This window comes from Siphateles boraxobius, unplaced genomic scaffold (assembly GCF_051911475.1).
Source record: "Siphateles boraxobius isolate OS27281-9 unplaced genomic scaffold, OSU_SipBor_1 61, whole genome shotgun sequence".
In the NCBI taxonomy this organism is placed as follows: domain Eukaryota; kingdom Metazoa; phylum Chordata; class Actinopteri; order Cypriniformes; family Leuciscidae; genus Siphateles; species Siphateles boraxobius.
Window position 1 is genome coordinate 11285843 of NW_027509188.1, and position 22117 is coordinate 11307959.

The window sequence follows — 22117 nt, forward strand, 5'->3', positions numbered from 1 at the left end:
TCGCAACAGAGCGTTCAGCCGGGGGAACCCCAGTGTACCCAAGGGCAGCGGCCCCATCGAGGGGAGGAAAGGCGGATGAGATCAGCGAGCGGTCCTAAGAAGACAAGGGGGTCTTCTAGGACTTCGAGGTCTCATCATGCACGTCCGGGAAGAGAGGTATTGGGGTTTGCAACGGACGAGGGTCGGCAGCCTTACCCAAAACCAATCGTCCCAGGAAAGCATGGCCGTCATCTCCGGATCAGACTCAGGCACAGCCATATGCACACCGGAAGGTGGCAGCTGTGACGAGCCCTCACTTCCAGAAGACTCAAGCCCACCTAGTGATGCTGCAACAGACATGGCATCTTCCTCTGTAGCTTCAACTGAAACACGCGGGCCACCAGAGGGTAGACTCGCGGGAATCAGCAGTTCACTAGCGGGCACCGTCATTGAAGAGGGGGGCTGGGGTCACGGACACATAGTCGGCGCCTTGTTCCAGACCGTAACCCTCAGGTCACCCTGGCCACCCGCCGAAGATCGGGGGGTGGATGAGGGGACTCTCACTCTTGCGAGTTCACCGAGTCTCGACCTATTTATGACGCGATGATCACGTTCCCTTGCGAGAACATGAGTCACCCACGAGCGCTGTTCAAGCATGATCAAACACACTAGACAGCGCTCGTGCCCATCAGAGTCCGATACCAGTCCGCTGCAACCAGAAATGCACGGGCGAGCCGTCTTTAAAAAGACGTGCCGCGTGCGAGCTCTTTTATGAGAGGAGAGAAAAAAACTCCGCGATGTTGAAGCGCACAGGGAGACACACACACACTGGCAGATTACTGCACAGATCAGCAGGCACTGTGAGCTCGCTGCAGATCGCCGTCACACCAACACCGGAGAGAGAAGCTCGTTTCGTAGAGCGAAGTCAGAGATGACTGTGGAGTGAAGAAATGCTCTTGGCTCGGAAGCGAAAACATATCTGCCTGTTGCCGGCGTCCTCCTTTTATACCCACGAGGTGGGGCGGAGTTACGCCATGCAAATTCCGCAGACCCATGGCATTTCCTTGCCATTGGCTTGTTTTGTAATACTCTAAGTCGATAGGTGTTCTAAGCGAAACCCCATTCGTCGTCATCCGACGTAACTCGGAGTGACAACGAAAGGGAACTGTATTTACTTGGCATAGTTGAATAATAAGAGTTCTGTTCATGGAACTGACATACCGTGAATGTGAAACACCATTGTTGCCACATTCATATGTAAATCTTGTGTTTGCAAAACACCACTGAAAAACAGACGAATCCCAACATAACACCTACTGTGACGTTAAAGTCGGGATCATTAATATTTACGCCCCCTAAATTTGCAAATACCATTTGTATATTTTCTAGGCCAGGCAGTATTAACGTGGACTTGCACAGCCGAATCATCAGAAGCTCTGCAGGTATTGCGAAAAATGCAAACAAGGACAATAGCGATAAAATATAAATGTCATGTTTCTGTTAAGATGTGCAGGGACTGTGAATACTTTTCATACCCTTCCCACAGAACAAAACTGTCAACAGGCATCTATGATTTATCTATGATTCCATTTACACCTGGTCACATAAATTTGTTTTCGCAAAACGGATATAACTCGCTGTTAACTAGGTTAGTTTGATTGCTTACAGATACCCCACTCGCACCTTCTAGCTAATGTGACCTTCTCCACCAAGTTGAAACGATTGTCATTTGATAATGCATCTAATCGAGTCTCTCGAAGGTCTCTGTGTGTTATTGTCTTTCCGTTTGTCAAAGTAATATAATTCCATTTAAGCTTTTATCTGACTCCATTTTAAATCTGACTCCATTTTATCAAGACCTCGAATTTAGGTTAGATTGCCAATTGGCTGTTGGTCGATTATATAATTAGCAATACATTTGATTATTCTATTTAACTCTTTACTTTATATTTTACTTGTTCATTAGGAATCTATGTCGCTCAGAGAGTCCCGCGCTGGCCGTTTACGCGGATTTCACGATCACAAGCTCGCCAGTCTGATTGATAACCAGAGGTTATGGCTAAAGCAGTTCAACAATGCCGCCACACACGCTTGCTGTTTACAAAAGTACCCATGTAGCCCCCTACAGTCGCCCATATTGCAACTTCATTAAAAGCCTGAACAATAACCAGAGGTTATGACTAGCACATTGAGATAATACTCCTTTAACGCTGATTATTAACAGAGTTCAAATGTTAATTTCCTTTGTTTTCTCAGAGCCCTCTCTTCCAGTTCTTCCTGTTTTTCCAGTCATACAGATCAGAGAACAATTTAAAATATTGTATCAATGCATTCTATGGCACCTTTAAGAGTTCCTTTCACTGGAACTAAGTAGCCAAGCCCAGCCCCTGAAAAACATCCCACACCATAATCCCCCCTTCACCAAACTTTACACTTGACACAATGCAGTCAGGCAAGTACCGTTCTCCTTGCAACCGCCAAACCCAGATTGGACCATCGGATTGCCAGACAGAAGTGTGATTCATCCCTCCAGAGAACACAACTCCACTGCTCTTGAGTCCAGTGGCGGCGTGCTTTACACCACTGCATCGTATGCTTTGCATTGCACTTGATGTAAGGCTTGGATGCAGATGCTCGGTCATGAAAATCCATTCCATGAAGATCTCTACGCACTGTTCTTGAGCTAATCTGAAGGCCACACAAAGTTTGGAGGTCTGTGGCTAGTGTCTCTGCAGAAAGTTGGCGACTTCTGCGCACTGTGTGCCTCAGCATGCGCTGACCCCGCTCTGTGATTTTACGTGGCCTACCACTTTGTGGCTGAGTTGCTGTTGTTCCCAATTGCTTCCACTTGTTATAATACCACTAACAGTTGACCATGGAATATTTAGTAGTAAGGAAATTTCACGAATGGACTTATTGCACTGGTAGCAACCTATCACGGTGCCACGCTTGAATTCACTGAGCTCCTGAAAAAGGACCTATTCTTTCACAAATGTTTGTAGAAGCAGTCCTCATGCCTAGGTGTTTGACTTTATACAACTGTGGCCATGGAAGTGATTGCAACACCTGAATTCAATGATTTAGAGGGGTGTCCCAAAACTTTTGGGTTGTTCTTGTAAAGCCTGCCCAATCTGTCCAACGACAGTTTCCGATAAGCGGGTGAGGGTTTACAGCATGTTACTGTATTTTCCGCGTGGCAAAGTAATTTGAGTGCAATTAAGCTTTTATCTAACTCCATTTTATCCATTGTAGCTTTCCTGTAGCTCAAACACTAGATCGTTGGCGCTTGCAATGCTAAGGTCATGGGTTTGATTCCCAGGGAAAGCAAGAACTGATACTGCAAGTACCTTGAAATGCAATGTTAGTCGCTTTGGATAAAAACGTCTGATAAATGTAAATGTTATCACGACCTCGAATTTAGGTTGAAATGCCAATTTGTCAATATTGGTCATCTATATAATAATTTAGCAATATATTTAATTGTTCTATTTAATTCTTTACTTTTATTATTCGCTCATTCGGGTACCAAAGTCGCACAGGGTCCTCGCACTGGCCGTTAATATTATGCGGGCCCATGAACACAAACTCGTTAGATTTTGGTCACTAAATGATGTTTTAGTAACAAGTTTCGGGAGGAGCAGGTGCAGATAATTAACCCAATCAGCACAAGTGGAGATCAATCAGTAATCAACTCAGGACAAGATAAATAACGGCAGAACCCACCTTGGTTCCTTGACAGTTTATTAGCATTTGGCCCCGCAGTTCCTTCCTAACATGTCCGAATCGAGCTCTTCCCGTTCGATGAAGAATCTTTCGTCCGTCAGAATCAGGAATTTTTGCCGCAATCTTCTGGTGTTATCTCGCGGGCGTCAGGCCAAACAAACGGGTCCTCGCCACCACGGGTGAAACATCCGAAATCTACTTCCGCGTATTTCTTTAAACCGGACCATTCAATAATTCCTGCCATAGAGAAATGGATAACTGCCCTCTTCTCGCGAAGGAACGGGCCTTCCTCCAGCGTCAGGCCGCCGCAGCAGGCCCTAAGTAAGCCGCGCTCCAGATTCAGTCCCGACCAGTCCACACTCTCAACATCTGCCGGGCCAACTCCGTGAGTGCTCAGCTCAAAACCTTTTCGTTTTCCATCCCTGGTTGAACTTCGCAGCACTTCAGTTGTTGAATCACGAGCCAGTTATGCTATCTGGATACTCATTTTTTTGATCGGGGGAACACTCGTTTTAAATAATTTCTGTAGGCTACAAATGATATGCCCTCATTAACGCGATGCTTCCTTGTGGCGTAAACTCACACGTAAACAGTAGGTTGCACATTACGTGCAGATTGCACACATAATCATTATCTTTAGACCTATCGTTAACACTGTCCTGCAATGTATCCACAAAAATCGCTTAGAAACTTAAAGTTATAGCTTAAATGTATTTTTATACAATTTATTGAAGTAATTTAAACCCACAGCTTCACTATTGTTTTTTCTAATAATCGCTAGGATATTTCTGATCTCGTCCACATTTCCAGACAGTCTAAACTGTTCTAAACGCGAACTGCTAACTTTGCTCGGCCACTTAAACTTCAGATGCGCATAATCCTGCAAGGATTTAATCTCTCCTCTTCCTCGCGTCTTTGATTAACGCACAAGAAGACGAGCATCGGTCTGCCAGGCCCCAATCTCCTCCTCCCTTTGCTCAGCCTCACACCACAGGAGCTCAATTTCTCCAGGTAAGTTTCTCCACTGCTGCAGCAGTGATGTCTCCTCTGCTCCCGCAGGAGCTCTGTCTCTCTGACTAATTTTCTCCACTGCCCCAGCAGTGATGTCTTCTCTCCAGTACCTCACAATTCAGAATTAATATTCCTGTTAAAACCCATACTTGATGCCTCTCTCTGTCCAGCGAGCATTGGTCTCCCAGCGGACGTAGCATGCATCTATGTTTCCCCTTTCTCTGTCCAGCGAGCATTGGTCTCCCTGCGGACGCTGCATGCATCTATGTTTCCTCTTTCTCTGTCCAGCGAGCAGTGGTCTCCCGTCAGACGTTGCATGCATCTATGTTTCCTCTTTCTCTGTCCACCGAGCATTGGTCTCCCAGCGGACACAGCATGTATCTATCTTTCCATTCCACTGTCCAGCGAGCATTGGTCTCTCAGCGGACAGCTTGTATCTACCTTTTTCATATTTCTGTCCAGCGAGCATTGGTCTCTCAGCGGACTCGACACGTATCTAGCTTTCCTGCCCAGCCAGCATTTTCAAATTCATTCCACCTTGCAGGCTGCCGGTAGAGCCCAATATCCTGACGCCATTGAACTGCTCACGTCAGAAGCTACACGGGCCCTCCCGGTCAGCCCTTTTTTCGAATATCGGCGCTCCCCATCCATCGGTCGGCGGGACTCACCCGTTAAAGCCATGGAGATATCACGGTCAAGCAATCAAGCTTATTGAAAACCCAGCCCGCCAAATTTGCTGCGTCTTTGGGGGGTCTATAGTCTGGCTGCTGTCCTTTTGCTCTTTTGCTTTTTGGGGGGAGTACTCTGGGTTCGGGCAGAAATTCCAAGCGCGGAGCCCTCCACCCGGACAGCACGCCAAGTACGCATAACCTTTACCATAATAATTATATGTAGATGTGAACTTGTGAAACAGAGGTGATACGTTAGGCGGTCGCATTCACGCTAACTCAATCTAAAATATATTGTATAGCCCCCTTGGTTGTATACATTTGAATTAAATTAACTCTTTCTTTAGACAGAGGTCATGACCTACAGATATAAGCCGACCAATATTACTTCTCTGGTTGTAGCTTTGGCTTAGTCATGCCATGGTTTCCCACGTACACTTAACTAAAGTAACATTACATTAAACAGAGGTAAGACTCACCCTATTTAGGTTGGTCGAGAAGCTTTTTGCCGTCCTAAACGGAAATTCCCTTTTTGTACACCAAGTACACTTAAATTAGTGCCAAATTTTAGCCGGAACTCTAAAATTACAGTTGGTGTGCCACTCAAAACTGGACGTTAAACCGTTACTAATCTGACGCAGATTTGCAGTAACAATGGATACTACGTAATCTACTAAAATTAATAATTTCAGAGTAAATCAGAATAAAATCAAGTGTAACAATTTATTATGTCAGGTAAATGTATCATGCCAATTACATAATCAGTTCAAAGATGATAAATACAAAACATCAAATGCTCTGGAATAAAGAAAAAAGATCCGAACCTGACATTAGAAAATACAAGATGGTGAGTGTCTTGAACACACTTAGTATCACAGGCTGATTAAAGCTACAAATCGCACCCTGAACCCTCTTCAGCATCTCCCTAAATACTCAGCCTTGGCAGAAACCTCTTTTCAAATGTAAACATGAGTTTACAATGGGAATTTGCATTAATCACCGTCCCAGACTTTCTGGGGACAGAAGTTGATTTACATGGGGGCACACCCACAGCAGTTAACAAGATCTCTCTAAACTCTCCAAACTGTATTACCTTTTTGGTTTACTTCTGTGGGAATGAGACCTTTGTACCAGTCGCACTGAGACATTTCAAATGATACCAAACATGTATAATGCCGTCTGATAATTGTTCACATTAAACCATATAGATTTTGGGGTGAATTCAGGTAGAGATGGGCGAAGGGAATAATATGCAAGTGAGGTAATCAACTCAAGTGTGATCGTGTCTCGAATGGGGATAGTAATATAGAAAGAGAATTAAAATGTTAATTCTCTTTGTTTTCTCAGAGATTAGCCCTCTCTTCCATTTACTCCAGTCTTACAGTTTTCTCTCCTTGATGCTGTGGATCAAATTCAAATGAGTCCCTGTCTAGTCACTGTTAGACGTTTGTTGTAGTCTTTGCAATATTGGCAGCTGTAGAAACCTTCAGAGGCCTGTGTACACCTGCAGAACACCCAGATGTCCAGCGTAGAATGTTAGCAAAGTTCACAGAGTCAATCTGGGCCTTTGTGACATGTTCAGTTGATGTGCCATTCTTTCATGGAGAAACTTCTGCTTCTGATGCACCTTCCGATAATCTGTGCCGCCTTGACCAATCCTGTCACATACTGTCACCTCCAGCGGTGCGGTTGTCTGTGCAGACTTCAATGGTTGAAGGTGTTCTCCTTGGTTCCACACTGCTTTCTGTGGGACACCCCAAAAGCATCTTAATGGCCACTTGACGACTGAACACTTATGAACTTGAAGCCATAAGGAAATTCATAGAAACACAAAATGCTACAAAACAATAAATGGGTTCATCATAGGGCAGAGGGTGAACCAACTCCAGGGTAAGGATACGATGTGTGCTTCCCCTTGATGCATTTAAATAGATTTACTACCACCTATAACCATGTAGTTTTAACCAATGTGTCGCCTAGCAACAACTTAAACGTCCCAGTATAAAGCAAGCAATACTGTATGTCTGGCAGCCAATATAAATAAACACTCCCTTACCTAATGCAGCAAAATCCTGCGTTTAGACCTGGCATCATATGCGTTAATGATGTCCTCGTTGTTTAGTTTTGTGGTTATGTCACTCTCAATATGCAGCAGACTGAAGGATGAAAGTCTCTCCTGGCCCATTGTTCCATGCATCCAATTCTTTACGCGTCGCATAGCTGACAAAGATCTCTCACATGTTCTGGTCCCCACCGGTAATGTTAGAGCAAATTGAATAGTTTTTTAAAGTTTGGATAAAATCCAGTCGAGTCGAGAGTGCCTCCTTAACAAAGTCAGGAGATGTGTGACAAGAGTTCAGTTTCAGTAAATTCATCTCAGTACATGCCAATTTAGGGTTGATAGAGAGGGTGGTCGCATATTTATTTAAAAGAAACTGCGCGCATTCTGGGTCACATTTTAGCACTGCACCCACACTCTTTGCTATTCCCGTGCAGCCAGACTCACCGGCTGTATTTGTTGATATCTGTGAAGACAAGCTTTCTCCTAAGTTTTTGTCAGATATTTGCACACTTGAATTGGATGGGTAAGTGCTGTTGTTTAGATCGTTGCAGTTTGAAGTCTTTGTTTTGAAAAATGTTCTTATGTCCATTATGTCAACTAAATTGGCTGCCACCTCAAAATTAGCCTAATAGCCTTAATCACTTTTTTCCCCCCTCTAAAGCACATAAACCCACGTTTTAGGCAAGTGCCGGATATGGGTGTCATAAACTATTTTTTTATAAGGCAAGACACTACAGGTGAATAGGGTAAACATTTTAACTTGCAGATATCACCAGGAAACTTTGCCAGGTGACAACTCGCATGAATAGGAGAAAAAAAAATGTATTGCAAGTTTTCTGTAATTTTAAGTTTAAATATGCTAATAAGGCTATATCTAATTAAATCTGCGCTAATTTGCATATATTTTGAAGTGACAGATCTGACCATTGAAAAAAAACAAGGTTCAAAATTATTTTTGCATTTTGTTGATATATTCAATTAAAAGACATTATCAGAGGGGATCATTATGAATATCTCCTTTTGTTACCCTGTAAATCAGAAAATACTGGTGTGACGATCTCCCCCGGTTGCGGTGTATGCCCTGTGTTTGTTTGGTTTATATTCTTTCTGTAAATGTTTGTTTCTCATTGTTTGGTAACTTTTTCTAGTCTGAGGTGCACAAGACTGATAAAAGACACTAAGAGAGTGGTATCGTCAGGAAACTTAATAATGGTATTGGAGCTGAGAACGGCCACACTATCATGTGTAAACAAGGAATACAGTACCGGGCTCAAAACGCTTCCCTGTGGAGCGCCAGTGTTGAGGATCAGTGTGGAAGAAATTTTACTGCCACACGCTGGGGTCTGTTGGTGAGAAAATCCAAGATTCAATTGCACAATGTGGCAATTAGTCCCAGATCTAGCAGCTTATAGATCAGCTTGTTTGCAATGACCATATTAAACGTAGAGCAATAATTCACAAATAATAGCCTCACGTTCCATTTTTTATTGTCCAGGTTACTCAGAGTGGTGTGAAGCATGTGTGAAATTACTATAACAGTTGATTAGATTATTTTTGACAAAACATACTATATATTTAACATATGAGCAGAAACTGTCTTTGATGTCTATTTTATAGTAAAAACTTTATAATATATCCAAAACTAGTCAACAAAATATTTTCTTTTATATTTCGTCTCTAACAGTGCGCATCTGTGCGTTCGTTTATTCACACACACACACACACACACACACACACACACACACACACACACACACACACACACACACACACACACACAGATACACACACACACACACACACATATTTAAACAGTCTTGTTTCAACGCTCCTCCCACCTGGATATTGTTTACCTTTTCCGGCTACAGCACGGGACTGCAGCGCGAGACTACAGCTTGCCGTCTAAAAGACTATTTAGGTGAGTTGAAACAATGGCTAAGTTGCTAAACGCATATTGTTCACATGTAGGGTCCCTGTTCATGTTGGACAGACATTTTAATTGCATTTTGTGTCTGTTAAGAGGTTCAAAAACGCTCTTTATGTCGATGCCCCCATAGCTGCCGTTTTAGCTGGGTGGGAGCTCTGGGCATTCGCGGTCGCAGCTCCGCGTAGCAAGCACCAATCCGGTTCGTTTTTTTTTTCTATAGTCAGTACTCACAAAGGTCTAACGATCAAGATTAACTTAAAAATTGCCCGGAGTTCTCCTTTAATTTGTGTCAGGAGTTATGTAATCAAAAAATGAGTCAATACCTTTAATATGAATTATGAACGTCAGCCGGTCTCATTCAAAAAAAAGAACTCCTGTGAGGTCGTCATGACAGCGCTTGACAAAACAACGTCCCTCAGGGCTTTTAGCTCAAAAATGTGCAGATTTGGAGAAATATTAATAGATTCTCATAGGTTTACATGAGATTTATATAGACAGGGATAATATTTATTGAATTTATACCCAAATGGGTCGATGTAATCATTACGAGCGCTGGATACTCTGATGTACTGTGTTTTCAATCCATACTGGCAGCCTGAGGGCGCCGTGTGCACATGCAGTCCATATATGGAACACATGAAGAAGTGCCATAATCATGTCACATTCAGGAAGTCCCGACACAAACAAAGCTTCCAGAGATCGCTGTAACATACAGATAAAGACGTTTTGAAGACAATAAACATGATTGCAATGATATTTGAGTTACCTGTGTTTTTCGAGCCATGTCAGGTATTTTCATAATAATAGATTATATTTATAATGTAATGCTAATCGATATAGACTTTATCATCGTGCAGAATACTATAAAATAATATATTTTCTGTCTGATTTTTTTTTATCTGAAGCCAAATCAGATCACAGAAGGTTATTTAAAACACTCAACTTGCGCTATGAAGTAAGTTTGGAGAACAAACATGGTTTTAATCTCATAAATTGTCGTGTATTGATGTTATGCTAAGCTAACATGCTAGCTAGGCCTAGGTGCACCTGCCACATAGCTGTTATTTTTATGATTTTTTCTAAATAGGACTGCTTACTGAAATGTTTATTTTTACAAGAAGGTCATTTGATAGAATTTCAAATGTGAACTGAGAACTTTGTAAAAAAGAAATTAGGGATTGAGACAGTGTGAATAGCCAGCCGTTAGTAATTATAATGAAGACAAAAGAAAAACATATTTAGAGCCATAAACAGGCCGGAGAGGTGTGAATGTGTGCAGGGGAGACTGAGACTGAATGGGGCTCGTTTGCACCACAGAAGAATAGAGACAATAGACTGAATAGTTGCTTAGAAGATGACAATAAACATCAGTTTGCATTTTAGAGTCTAATCAAAATAAAGTCATATGACATGATCTTGAAAAACATTTTACTAAATACAGAGTTTTAGACTTGTAATCTTCAGATTCTAAATATAACATGGTCAGACATGTGTCATTAGCTGCATTGCATTCATAGATTGATAGAATGCCAACTTCAATATTATTTTTATGAAGATATTTCTCTTTTGCACTTATAAGAAAGTAAAGTTGCCGGCGATACCGCCAACCCCAGAGGGTTAAAGAAATGTTAAAAATGTCCGTAAACACAGCAGACAGTTGCCCACTACATGTTTTTAAAACATGTCCTGAAATTCCATCTGGACCAGCAGCTTTGCGAGTGTTGACACGGTTAAAAGTTTCTCACATCTGCCTCAGAGACGGTAAAACTGGAGTCATGCAATGCTGCGGGAGCTCGCATTGGAGGGTCTTTTTTTACAAGCTCGAAACGTGCATGGAACATGTTCAATTCGTCAATGATACTCACCGGCAGCTGTAAGTATCCGTGTCTGCAGTTTCTACTCCGTAAGCGTTTAAATTCCTGCGTGTCCCGCGTGCAGTTAAAATATAGTTCCCACTTTGCTCTCTTGATTGGCCTTTCGGAGATCGTACTTGGCTTTCTGTATGCGTTACCGGATTGAAACAGATCATGTTACGAGTTTCATCAGAGATCCACGGTTTCTGGTTAGTAAATGAACCAACAGATTTATTGGGTATACAGTCACTTACACAATACCGAATAATCTCCATGACCACTCTGGTATAATCATCCAGATCAGATGATGAATCACTAAACAAGTTCCAGTTCATAGAATCAAAGCAGTCCTGAAGCTTTTCCTCAGCCTCTGAGGTCCAGCACTGTACCGTACGCAGCACAGGCTCCTCTCGCTTTAGTTTCTGTTTGTAAATTGGGAGTAACAGAATCAAGGAATTATCTAATTTTCCGAAATGAGTTTGTGGTAGGGAACGATAGGCTTCTTTGTGTGAAGTGTAACAGTGGTCAAGAGTGTTTCGGCCTCTAGTGGGACACAAGACGTGCTGATAATATCTTGGGTAAATATTCTTGAAATTGCCTTGATTTGAATCCCTGGTGATGATAAACAAACCATCTGGGAGCCTGTTCTCATATTCGTTGATAACATGGTACAGTTTGTTTAGAGCGCCGTGTGTGTTCCCTTGAGGTGGAATATAAACTGCAGCCATAATCATAGATATGTGATTATCCCTCAGCAGATAGTATGGTCGGCTTTTTATTAGAAGGTATTCAATGTCCGCTGTGCATTTCTGTGACCTAACTTACACATTCGTACACCATGTGTTGTTTACGAGAAAGCATACTTCTCCTTCTCTATTTTCCCAGATGGGCTTGTTCGATTAGACAGTTTAACCCTCTGGGGTCAGCAAACACACAGTGGGGGGGCAATCAGGATGCACATGCAAGGTCTCTGTCTCTCTCCCTCTCTGCCGTGCGCGCGCTACACGGTTTGGAGCACAGAATGTGCAAGCACTTTTTCGGGAGATTTGAACTAATTTGCGGGCATCAGGGAGAAGCTATCAATACGCGGGAGACTCCCGGAACATCCGGAAGACTTGGAATGTCTGTGTTACCATGTTAACTGTTTCACCTGTGTCTAGAAACAGCCCTCAATGTGACACCACTGATGCGCTTGATCTTTTACATTTATGTTATTGGTAGATGCTTTATCATCTAAATGATTTCCTAGAAAGTTCACATATATTGTAAATGGCAAATGCTAGAATTTGCTGCTCTAATGTCATACAATGAATTTGAGAAGGGCTGGATTGAGGAGAGTTACTAAAGATCAACAAGATCCGCACAAATCTGACAGTAGTGCAGGTTATTGGCTGAAGTGTGGAGGTGATGAGCTTTGATTTCTGTTTTCTGTAGAGTTTCCAGTCTCTCCCAACTGCCCCTGAATCTACAGACGTAAATGACAATCCCTTCAGTTCTCTCTCCTCTTTTGATGGCATTAGAGAATCTGTACTTCAGCTGAGAGACAAACTGGAGGATTTCTGCAAAGAAGAGCTCAACAAGATCTCTGACAGAGGTAAAGTCCTGGAGATTCTGCTCTCAGAAATGATCATCCATCATCTCATATAATGTAGGAGATCATATTAGAAATGTTTTAGGAACGGATGCAAAGATCATTTTCTCTTCACATGATAATCACACTCTTCATGTCTGTTGATTTCCACAGTCACTTTCACCAACATTGTTCCCAAGACCAGGAACGACTTTCTACAATGTAAGTCACTAAGAAAACAAGCAGAAAAGCTCACTAAGTGTGTGTTCATGTTCTTCCTGTAGAAGGTGAAACTATGTCAAACATAACTGAACATTAAACACTAACAGGCATTTCCCTCAAAAAAACATAAAGTAGCACTTATTTTCAATATTTACTCTCCTGATCAAGACTTATGCAAAGCATGATGGGAACTAAAAATACACTGCCCAGTTTAACTTAATTCAACACTAATTATTCAGATAGTTCAAATGGATTAAGTAAATTTCAGTTTTACATATTTAAGTGGATTTTACACAATAAAAATAGGTAAAGACAAAATGTTCAGTAATTGTGTGGTTTTAACTCATTTTAATTGTTTAAAATGACAAAAAAAATATTTTTACAGTGCACATTAAAAGATCAGATTCATAAATCCTGATTCTGATGTTTTTTTATCTCCATCAGATTCCCATCAGCTCAATCTGGATCTGAACACAGCACATAAACACCTTAGTCTGTCTGGGAAGAACAGAGTGATTAATAACACTAACACTGTCCAGTCGTATGCTGATCATCCAGACAGATTTAATGTGTATCCTCAGGTGTTGTGTAGAGAGAGTGTGTGGGGACGCTGTTACTGGGAGATTGACTGGAGTGGGACTAATGTGTTTATATCAGTGTCATATAAGATCATCAGCAGGAAAGGTAAATGTAATAAGTGTCGGCTTGGATCTAATGATCAGTCCTGGAGTTTGTCCTGCTCTTCCTCCAGTTACTCATTCTGGCACAATGACATAGAGACTAAACTCCCTGTAAAGCCCATCAACCGTAGAATAGGAGTGTATGTGGATCACAGTGCAGGAACTCTGTCGTTCTACTGCGTCTCTGACACAATGAGTCTCATACACACAGTCCAGACCACATTCACTGAGATGCTCTATCCTGGGTTTAGGGTTTATTCTGGATCATCAGTGAAACTGTGTTGATTGATCAGAACAAATTCTAGAGAAATTTTACCCATAATACGTTGAGCTGCATGATAAATCAGCGACTGTCACACGCTGGCTTGACTAGATAATCCGAGATAAGTGGCTTGATAAAGAAAGACGATGAACACATTTTAATAAACATCGGGGATAAAAACCAGCAGGAAAACTGTTAAATTCGAGAGAATTAAGACTCATATTTGTGTTGTGCTTTATTTTCTTTGATTTAATTCAAGTTTAATCATTTATTTGTTATGCTTTCTTTTTATATACAGAATGTTTTATTGTACAGCACTTTGGTGCAACTCTGTCGCTTTTAAATGTGCTATAGAAATACATTTTGACTTTTATTTGTCTTCATTTATAAGAGATCAGAGGAATATAAAAGTTTCAGGGTTTTATGGGATGTTGTTTTGAAGCAGTCTAGATTAAACACACTTCTTGTATTTGTGCTGGTTAGTGCTGGTTATACTGTTTAGTGATGGGGGGTTGACTACAGCTATAAAAGGACGACGGCTAATAACAGTGTCAGCTTCTGGTCTTCAGCAAGCGTTCTATGTACCCTGTGTGTCTTATTTGGTCACATTGTCCAAATTTTCCAAAATGTCACATTTTCCCTTGCCCGCGCTATATGAGCGAGGGTGTTTGTTCGATAAAGCAGGCCAGGCTCGCGCTCCCCGTGGTTCGGGAATCGGAAATGGAGCTGGCTGAGGGTGTTGAGACCTCTTTGGCCCTTTCTCGGCATTCAGTGGCCAGCTCCACTCATATATAAATCCGTTCAGGATTCCCTTTTTCACTGATCTCCACACTGAGCTGTAGAGATTTTGAAATAAGCTGTGCTCGTCATGACTTACGAGCCTGAATGTACATGTATTTTACTTCATCTTGGGCTCAAATGAGAACAGCTATGGGGTGATGATGCAGGTTAAAGCAACACTGGCATTGTATCTCTCACTCGACGCTGTGTCATCCCTTAAGTCTCTGGCGCTGCCCTCCAAATCCTGCCGTACATCATGGTTGGTAAGGCTTTGGTTGGTAAGGCATATATTGCGTCGGGGTGGTGCATGTCTGCACACAATGGGAATCATGTAGGCATACCGACCTACTTAAAGAAATGGACAACAGAGGGGAGGTCGCGCTTAAAGATGTAAAAGAACTATCACGGGCTGCAGACCCGTCTCTCCGTGCTACTAAGGAGACGGCCCGTGCCATTGGCCGCTCCATGGCAGCATTAGTGGCCACGGAGAGACATTTGTGGCTGAACCTGTCAGGTTTTCGGGTGAAGAACAGGGCTTTTCTCCTCAATGCCTCGGTTTGGCCTTCTGGCCTCTTCGGCAACGTCGTTAATTCTGTTGACGAAAGGTTGCAGGAGGCGAATCGACAGTCTGCTTCTAGTAGACCTGACTCGAGTTTGGTTTTCGGACGTCATAGGACTTCTAGCAGTCCCTGGCAGATTCCAATAAGGAGAGACCTTCTATCTTAGGCAGAGGGCTCGATACATTACCCTCGGCCGGAGCTGTGGAAGCTAGCAACTCATAAGTTCTGGTCTCTCAAAGTGGAATATTTTCACTTTATGGTACAGAGAACATCAGCTGGACCCAGTTAACTGCTCAGTGGCTTCAGTGCTGGAGTTCCTCCAAGGTCGTTTCTCTGAAGGGCTCTACTCATCCACACTTAAGGTCTATGTGGCGGCCATAGCTGCCTTCCACATGCCGTTAAGTGAGGGCGATCTTCCACCACATGTGTCAGCTGATCAAGAGAAGCTACATTTACTCTGCCCAGTCCGAGCCTTTAAAGTTTATGTACATAGGTCCTTGGGCTGGAAGAAGTCGGACCAGCTGCTCATGTGTTTTGGGTCACCAAAGAAGGGTTCCCCTGCTTCTAAACAGACCATTAGCAGGTTGATTGTGGAGGCTATTTCTTCAGCTTATGAGGCACGCAATGCCTTCGCTCCTGATAAGCGCCCACTTGACTAGAGGAGTGGCATCCTCTGAAGTCCTTCTATCAGGGGTCTCCCTTCAAGAGGTCTGCAATGCTCCTAGCTGGGCCTCTCCAAACAATTCTTTTAGATATTACAGCCTGGATCTGCCCTACACGCCGGGTTCTCAAGTTCTCATGCCTTGAGTTGTGCCATACTTGCTTCAAACCAGGACAGCCGCTAGTCAGTGTGGCGCAGTGGGTACGAAACAAGTGTCCCCAAAGTGTCTTTCAACCCTCGAAAGAGAACATCTCGGGTTACTACTGTAACCCTCGTTCCCTGAAGGAACGCTGCGTTCTGAGTGCCTGAGAACGACTTGTTTCGACCTATCAGATGCTGACACTGTTATGAGCCGGTGGGCCTTTATAGCTTCCGCTACACCGTCACATGTGACGCATACATGCTTCAGACGTAACTATGCTGAAGGCATTCTTTCGAAGCAGACAAGACGTTTTCCATGGTTAACTGGTGCATTCATTCACTTCATCATTTCATGGTGCTTTTACCTGCTGGTGCTTTCATCACCAGCAGGGTGGATTACTGTAATGGACTTCTCACTGGCCTTCCTACTGTAGTGTTTGTACTGTACTGTATTTTATTTTTTATTCTAAACTGTTTTAATTATTCTGATTTCTTTTGATTATTTTAATGTATTTTATGTAAAGCACTTTGAATTACCATTGTGTATGAAATGTGCTATATAAATAAACTTGCCTTGCCCTTACAAAAAATACTGCAGTTTTTGCTACATGTAGAAAAATGCAGTTTTTTGGACACGAAAAAACGGCAACATTGCAGTATAGCTTGAATACAACTGCAGTTACTGCAATACAACTGAAGTAGTACTACATATCAGAAATACTGCAGTATTATTGAAGTAGTACTACAATACACTGAATTGTACTACAATAATACTGCAATATAACTGCGGTATTACTGCACTGAATAGTACTACAATAATACTGCAATATAACTGCACTGAATAGTACTACAATAATACTGCAATATAACTGCACATTGTAGTATTAATTCAATTCAATTCAAATTTATTTGTATAGCGCTTTTCACAATACACATTGTCTCAAAGCAGCTTTACAGAAATTGCATTTCGGAAATGTACATAGAAAAATACAGTTAGTTAATCAAGTATTAATTTATGGCATAACATATCGCCGGCTTTGAGTCGTCTCTTCACAGGCGTCGAGTCGTCTCTTCACAGGCGTTGGGGCATCTGAAGTCTCCGTGAGAGGCTGGATACAAACTGGAGCTGACGAACGCTATTTACCTCGGGACTAGCGTCCCGAGATAACAGCAGAAAGGCAGATGGGAAATAATTAGCATAGCTGATGTTCATAATGTTAATGCATTCGAACTGATTCAGCAGTATCAAAGGTTAAGCATTAAGTGAATGCTTGGTTAAAGAGATGCGTCTTTAATCTAGTTTTAAACTGGGACAGCGAGTCTGAGTCTCGTACAATATCAGGAAGGCTATTCCAGAGTTTAGGAGCTAAATGCGAGAACGCCCTCCCTCCTTTAGTGGACTTAGATATCCTAGGAATGACCAGAAGCCTCGAATTTAGTGATCTTAAAGAGCGCGATGGATTGTATGGCGATAGAAGGTCTGTTAAATACACAGGAGCTAAACCATTTAGGGCTTTATAGGTCAGTAGGAATACTTTGTAATTGATACGTAACTACATAAGTATTACTACATTTAACTAACTTTTATTAGTTAAAAGTTTTTCTTTAGTACGTTTTAAGATAAACTTAAGATCAACTCAACTATGCTATTTTTAAACACTGAAGATGAACTAAAATATTCTTTTAACATACTATTTCAGCTTTAATTTTTTTTTTATTGTGTGAAAATGTAACCCATAGTTTAAAAGGATACCACAGGTACAATACAGCACAGGTGTGTAATGTACAAACAAACAGCATCCCTTTATTGAAAAACACTTTAATGTTTTTAAACATTATTCAAAAGAAATTCCAATAAAGTACAAACAGACCTAGAGGTTGGAAAAAATAACATTAAACTAAAAAATAATTAAACTACAGCATACAGTACATCTTAAATATAAACAAAACACGATTTTCTTTTCTTTTCTTTTTCATTTTACAGTCCTTTCCCAACCTTAGAAAAAACAACAACAACAACAACAAAATTAATTTAACTGTTTTTTTTTTCAACACAAAACTTTCGTTGTTGCATTTTCACCGCATTAAAGCTCTCACCTCTGACTTAGTCGTGCCCGGAAACTCTGATATCAGTGTCTGCCGAAAAAAAAAAAAAAAATTAGTACCAGGCTGGTTTGTGAACCATATAGCTACAAAATTATACTTATATAATGCTTGCTATAATATAGACACAGAATGATTTTCAAACAAGAGGTAATAAAGGCAAAAATTGGCTAAGAGACCTTTTTCACAGTCTGTGTCATCATATCTGATTTGTAATGTAAAGGATGGCTCTATTACTGTCAGTGGACAGACAGCAGTTTTGTGAAGAAAGCTAAACTAATTTAGCTGGACTTAGAATAAACATCAATATTTGAAATAGTTTGTTTATACTGATGCCCTACCATGTATGCCATCCTCCATTTTAATGTTTGATATTAAATGATCGATGTGATTGTCAGCACTGGCACTGCCAGTCCTAAATGAGTAGAAGCAAGCTGTTCCAATTACTCCCAGAGAAATAATCAAGCTGATTTAAATGTATTTTAATTATTCTTTCAATATGTTTATTGTGATTATATGTTTTTGTCTACAGTATGCAGTTAAATTACTCAATCATGCTGGATACAACACAATTCTTGTCTCACAATTCTAATCAGTGGTTATTTGACCCAACCACTAAAATTTAATTATTTGAAACGGTACTTAACTTTAAGATTTGGTTAAATTAAATGCTCTTTAATGTGATATGCTGTTTGTATTGTTTTCTTGATGTGATAAAATAAGATTAAATTAACATTAACATACAAAAAAAACAAAAAACATTTTACAAAAACAAAAATTTAATCTCTAGCCTGAAGACTGGCTACAATACCTGTCAATCATTTTGAAAATAGGCTTACTTTGAGGTCAAAATGCGTACCCACCATGCCAAATGCATACAGGTTGGCAGGTCTGCAGAGGTGAAAGTAAGGAGGAGATTTATTGAATTATGTAGTCAGCTTTACTGACTATAACGTGAATTTAGCTAAAGTCATTGAGTTTCAGTGACACTCACTTAGGCACTCAGACACCTTTTAGGCCGGAAATAGCCAAAAAACAAAAACAAAGATTGATTAAAATGTCCCAAACACTGATGGGATGTGATCAAAGAGAGGCACGCACAGATGTCAGAAGGGTGGAAGCATTTAAATCTGTCTGGAAAAACTTGCAAAAATAATTACAAGCACCAGCAACGAGAGAAAATTCTCCGATGAGAAAAGTATGCATGTATTAAATTAGCACTGCACCAGCTCTCGGCACCGAAGTTTAAAGTCCAAAGTGCGAGGAAATCCTGCGCTGATACAGTGTTACTCCTCAGTTGCTCAGTCACACTTTTAAGAATTTTTACAAGGCATAGATGTGACAATCATACATGCAACAAACATCTTCACATGTTTGTAATGAGAATCATTTATACATTTCTTCCTGGGGCTTTCCACTAAAATAAAAGCTCCATCAACGCTCATAAATGTTAGTATAGTAATTTTACTGTTGCTCTATACATTTTTTTTTTTTTTAAATTAATACATTCGGACAAAGTGTTCAAGTCTGTAATAGATTTGTATCTATCTGTGGAATGTGAAATTTACAAAAATTTACAAAAAAAAATACAGTACATACCTGATTCAAGAAGGGGGTCTCATTCTTTTACGAACTTACTCATTTTAAGTTAAGCTGTGCTTAAAAAATGATCAGTATTAAGTTAATATTGTTCTTTAAAAAACAAGACAAAATAGATAAGGCAATAAATAAACTTTAGTTTATGCAATGGTGGAAAAAAAATTGTACAAGGTGGAAAAAGTAACCTAACCCCCCCCCCCCCCCCCCCAAAAAAAAAAAAACACCTGTTCAAGCTTCGGCTTTGGCTAAGAATTTTTATTTTGGTGCATCCCTATACTGCAGGGTCAACCAATGTCAAGTTTTGATATACTAATGCATGACAGCAATAAAATAATTCAATGGTTCTCCGCTTTTTTGTCTGTATAGCCTATTAGAATATTGCATATTTTTTGGCCCTAAATTTTCATATATATTTGCCCCTTAATGTAAAAGTAAATGTTTGACTGTACCAATATTATGTTGAAATGTGTAGCAATGCATATATGGAAATACCTACAGATAAATGTGTCAATAAATTATTGAAATGTTGACTTAAAATTTTAAGGGGTACTCAGTAAAAAATGCAAGTCAAAAGAGTTCTGCTGACAAATTAAAAAGTCTGAAAATACAAGTTTAAAAAAAAAGTTGAATGATTAGTATTTCACAAAACACGGACAACATACCATCTCTTGGGCTGAGCTGGAGGACCCTGAGCTTGTGTTTGCTGTATCGATCCCTCTGTTCATTGAGGATATTAGTTCCTTGACACACTGCACTAAGGTGGGTATTTCTGCAAAAAAGGAGGGGAAATGCATTTTTTATAGTTTGAAGTTTTAAAATAAAAAAATAAAAATCAGTGTGATGAGGGGGGCGTGGTTTTGCGGAGTCTGCAGCGAGAGAGTGAGGGAGGAGCCGAGCGGTAAGTAAGTGGGTCAAGTGCAAAATGACGAACAGCTGTCTCTGATTGCAGTAATTGGCGTGGGGAGACCGCATAAAAGCTGGCTGGTGCAAGAGAGCGAGAGAGAGAAGGACTGGGGACTCGTACGAACACTCACGACCTGCTGGCTGACAAAACGGACTGAGTTTACACATCGGAAAGAGTTTTATGAATGGACTGACAGCTGAGTCCAGTGGGAAAGAGTGTCTTTATACTGTGCTGTAGTTTTACTACGGTGAACTCGCATGTGGCGCACCTTTTCTTTGTTTTGTTTATTTGTTAATAAATTGTATGAGTCCCCGTTACGCCGACCCTTGTCTTCTTTCATCCCTCACAAGAACCTTCATTACAAACAGATTATGAGGACATACCCATTCTGACAGTCAACTTAAACTAAACTGCAGCTTGATATGTACAGTATATGTTAATTGCTTTCTCTAAAACCCTATTCGCACGGGGTTAGTATTATCTGGGGACCATGTCTGATTTTGAAATTGCCCCCCCACATCTGAATTTCGTGTGGTGCATTCTCACGGGATATGCGAAACCTGTGATTTTACTTGAATTAACTGACTTAGCTCCCGGATATCCGGATGTCAAGGTTTTGAGAGTCCCATTCTATGGTCCAATCAGATGGATTAAAAAAAAACTGTTTTGTGCCCTGTGTCATTTACGTCACCAGGTTAAAATAATATCTCAAGCTCTATGCTTTATTTATTTGTGACACATTAAACCTTTTCAGTTTTCTCTTTCTGCAAATTGTACAAATATGACAGCACCCAAAATACTATCAAACACTCCAACGCAGCTCCATTCTGTGCGAAAGATGGATAAAAAATGCACACGGGAAACAAAAACCTTAAATAATGATAAGACCCGCCAAATGCTGGCTAAATAACAGAGATATCGATTTGCACGTGACTAGTAGTTTCACAGAACCTCGGTGTTTGGTGAAATATAGTAGGTAATTTGTGGGGGAATTTTTATTTTACAAATTACAGACATATTCGATTCACACGGGATTAAGATCACAGACAACCTCGGCAATTATTACAAATGACTGGAGGTCACCAGATAATCCTGTGCAAATAGGGCTTAATTGTTATAAGCAGGGGTGCACATAAGTTTCTCAGCCCGGTTCTCATATTACAACCTGGAGATTTGGTTTGTTACTCACACTGCATATATTATTATCCATTAATTATAACTATAAAACATACATTTAATAAGAGTGATTGAATATAATAATAATAATAATAATATAGAGGCATCATGCCCGCATACAAAGTGAAGGAGCACGAGCCCCGTCAGATTTTTCACCCAAGTGGATTTTGAATGCAGAAGAAAAAACAAAACAAAAAAAATAGCCAAATAATATTTTCTTATATTTCGTACAATCA

At 40.8% G+C, this 22117-nt stretch overlaps 1 protein-coding gene across 2 annotated transcripts in view; it reads left to right on the forward strand.

Annotated features, from left to right (window-relative positions):
• The window catches only part of LOC143718316 (tripartite motif-containing protein 16-like), a 145666-nt gene that overhangs the window by 12374 nt on the left and 111175 nt on the right, over window positions 1-22117 (forward strand). Inside the window, exons 4-6 of one of the 2 annotated variants that reach the window (XR_013196316.1) lie at window positions 12658-12817; window positions 12968-13015; window positions 13460-14187. Coding sequence is in view for 1 of the 2 variants with exons in the window: in XM_077209373.1 (XP_077065488.1) it covers window positions 12658-12817; window positions 12968-13015; window positions 13460-13980 (729 nt within the window). In the remaining variant the exon portion in view is untranslated. Of the gene's footprint in view, window positions 1-12657; window positions 12818-12967; window positions 13016-13459; window positions 16690-22117 lie in introns of those variants that run through there. The other variant, XM_077209373.1, reaches the window with a different exon arrangement.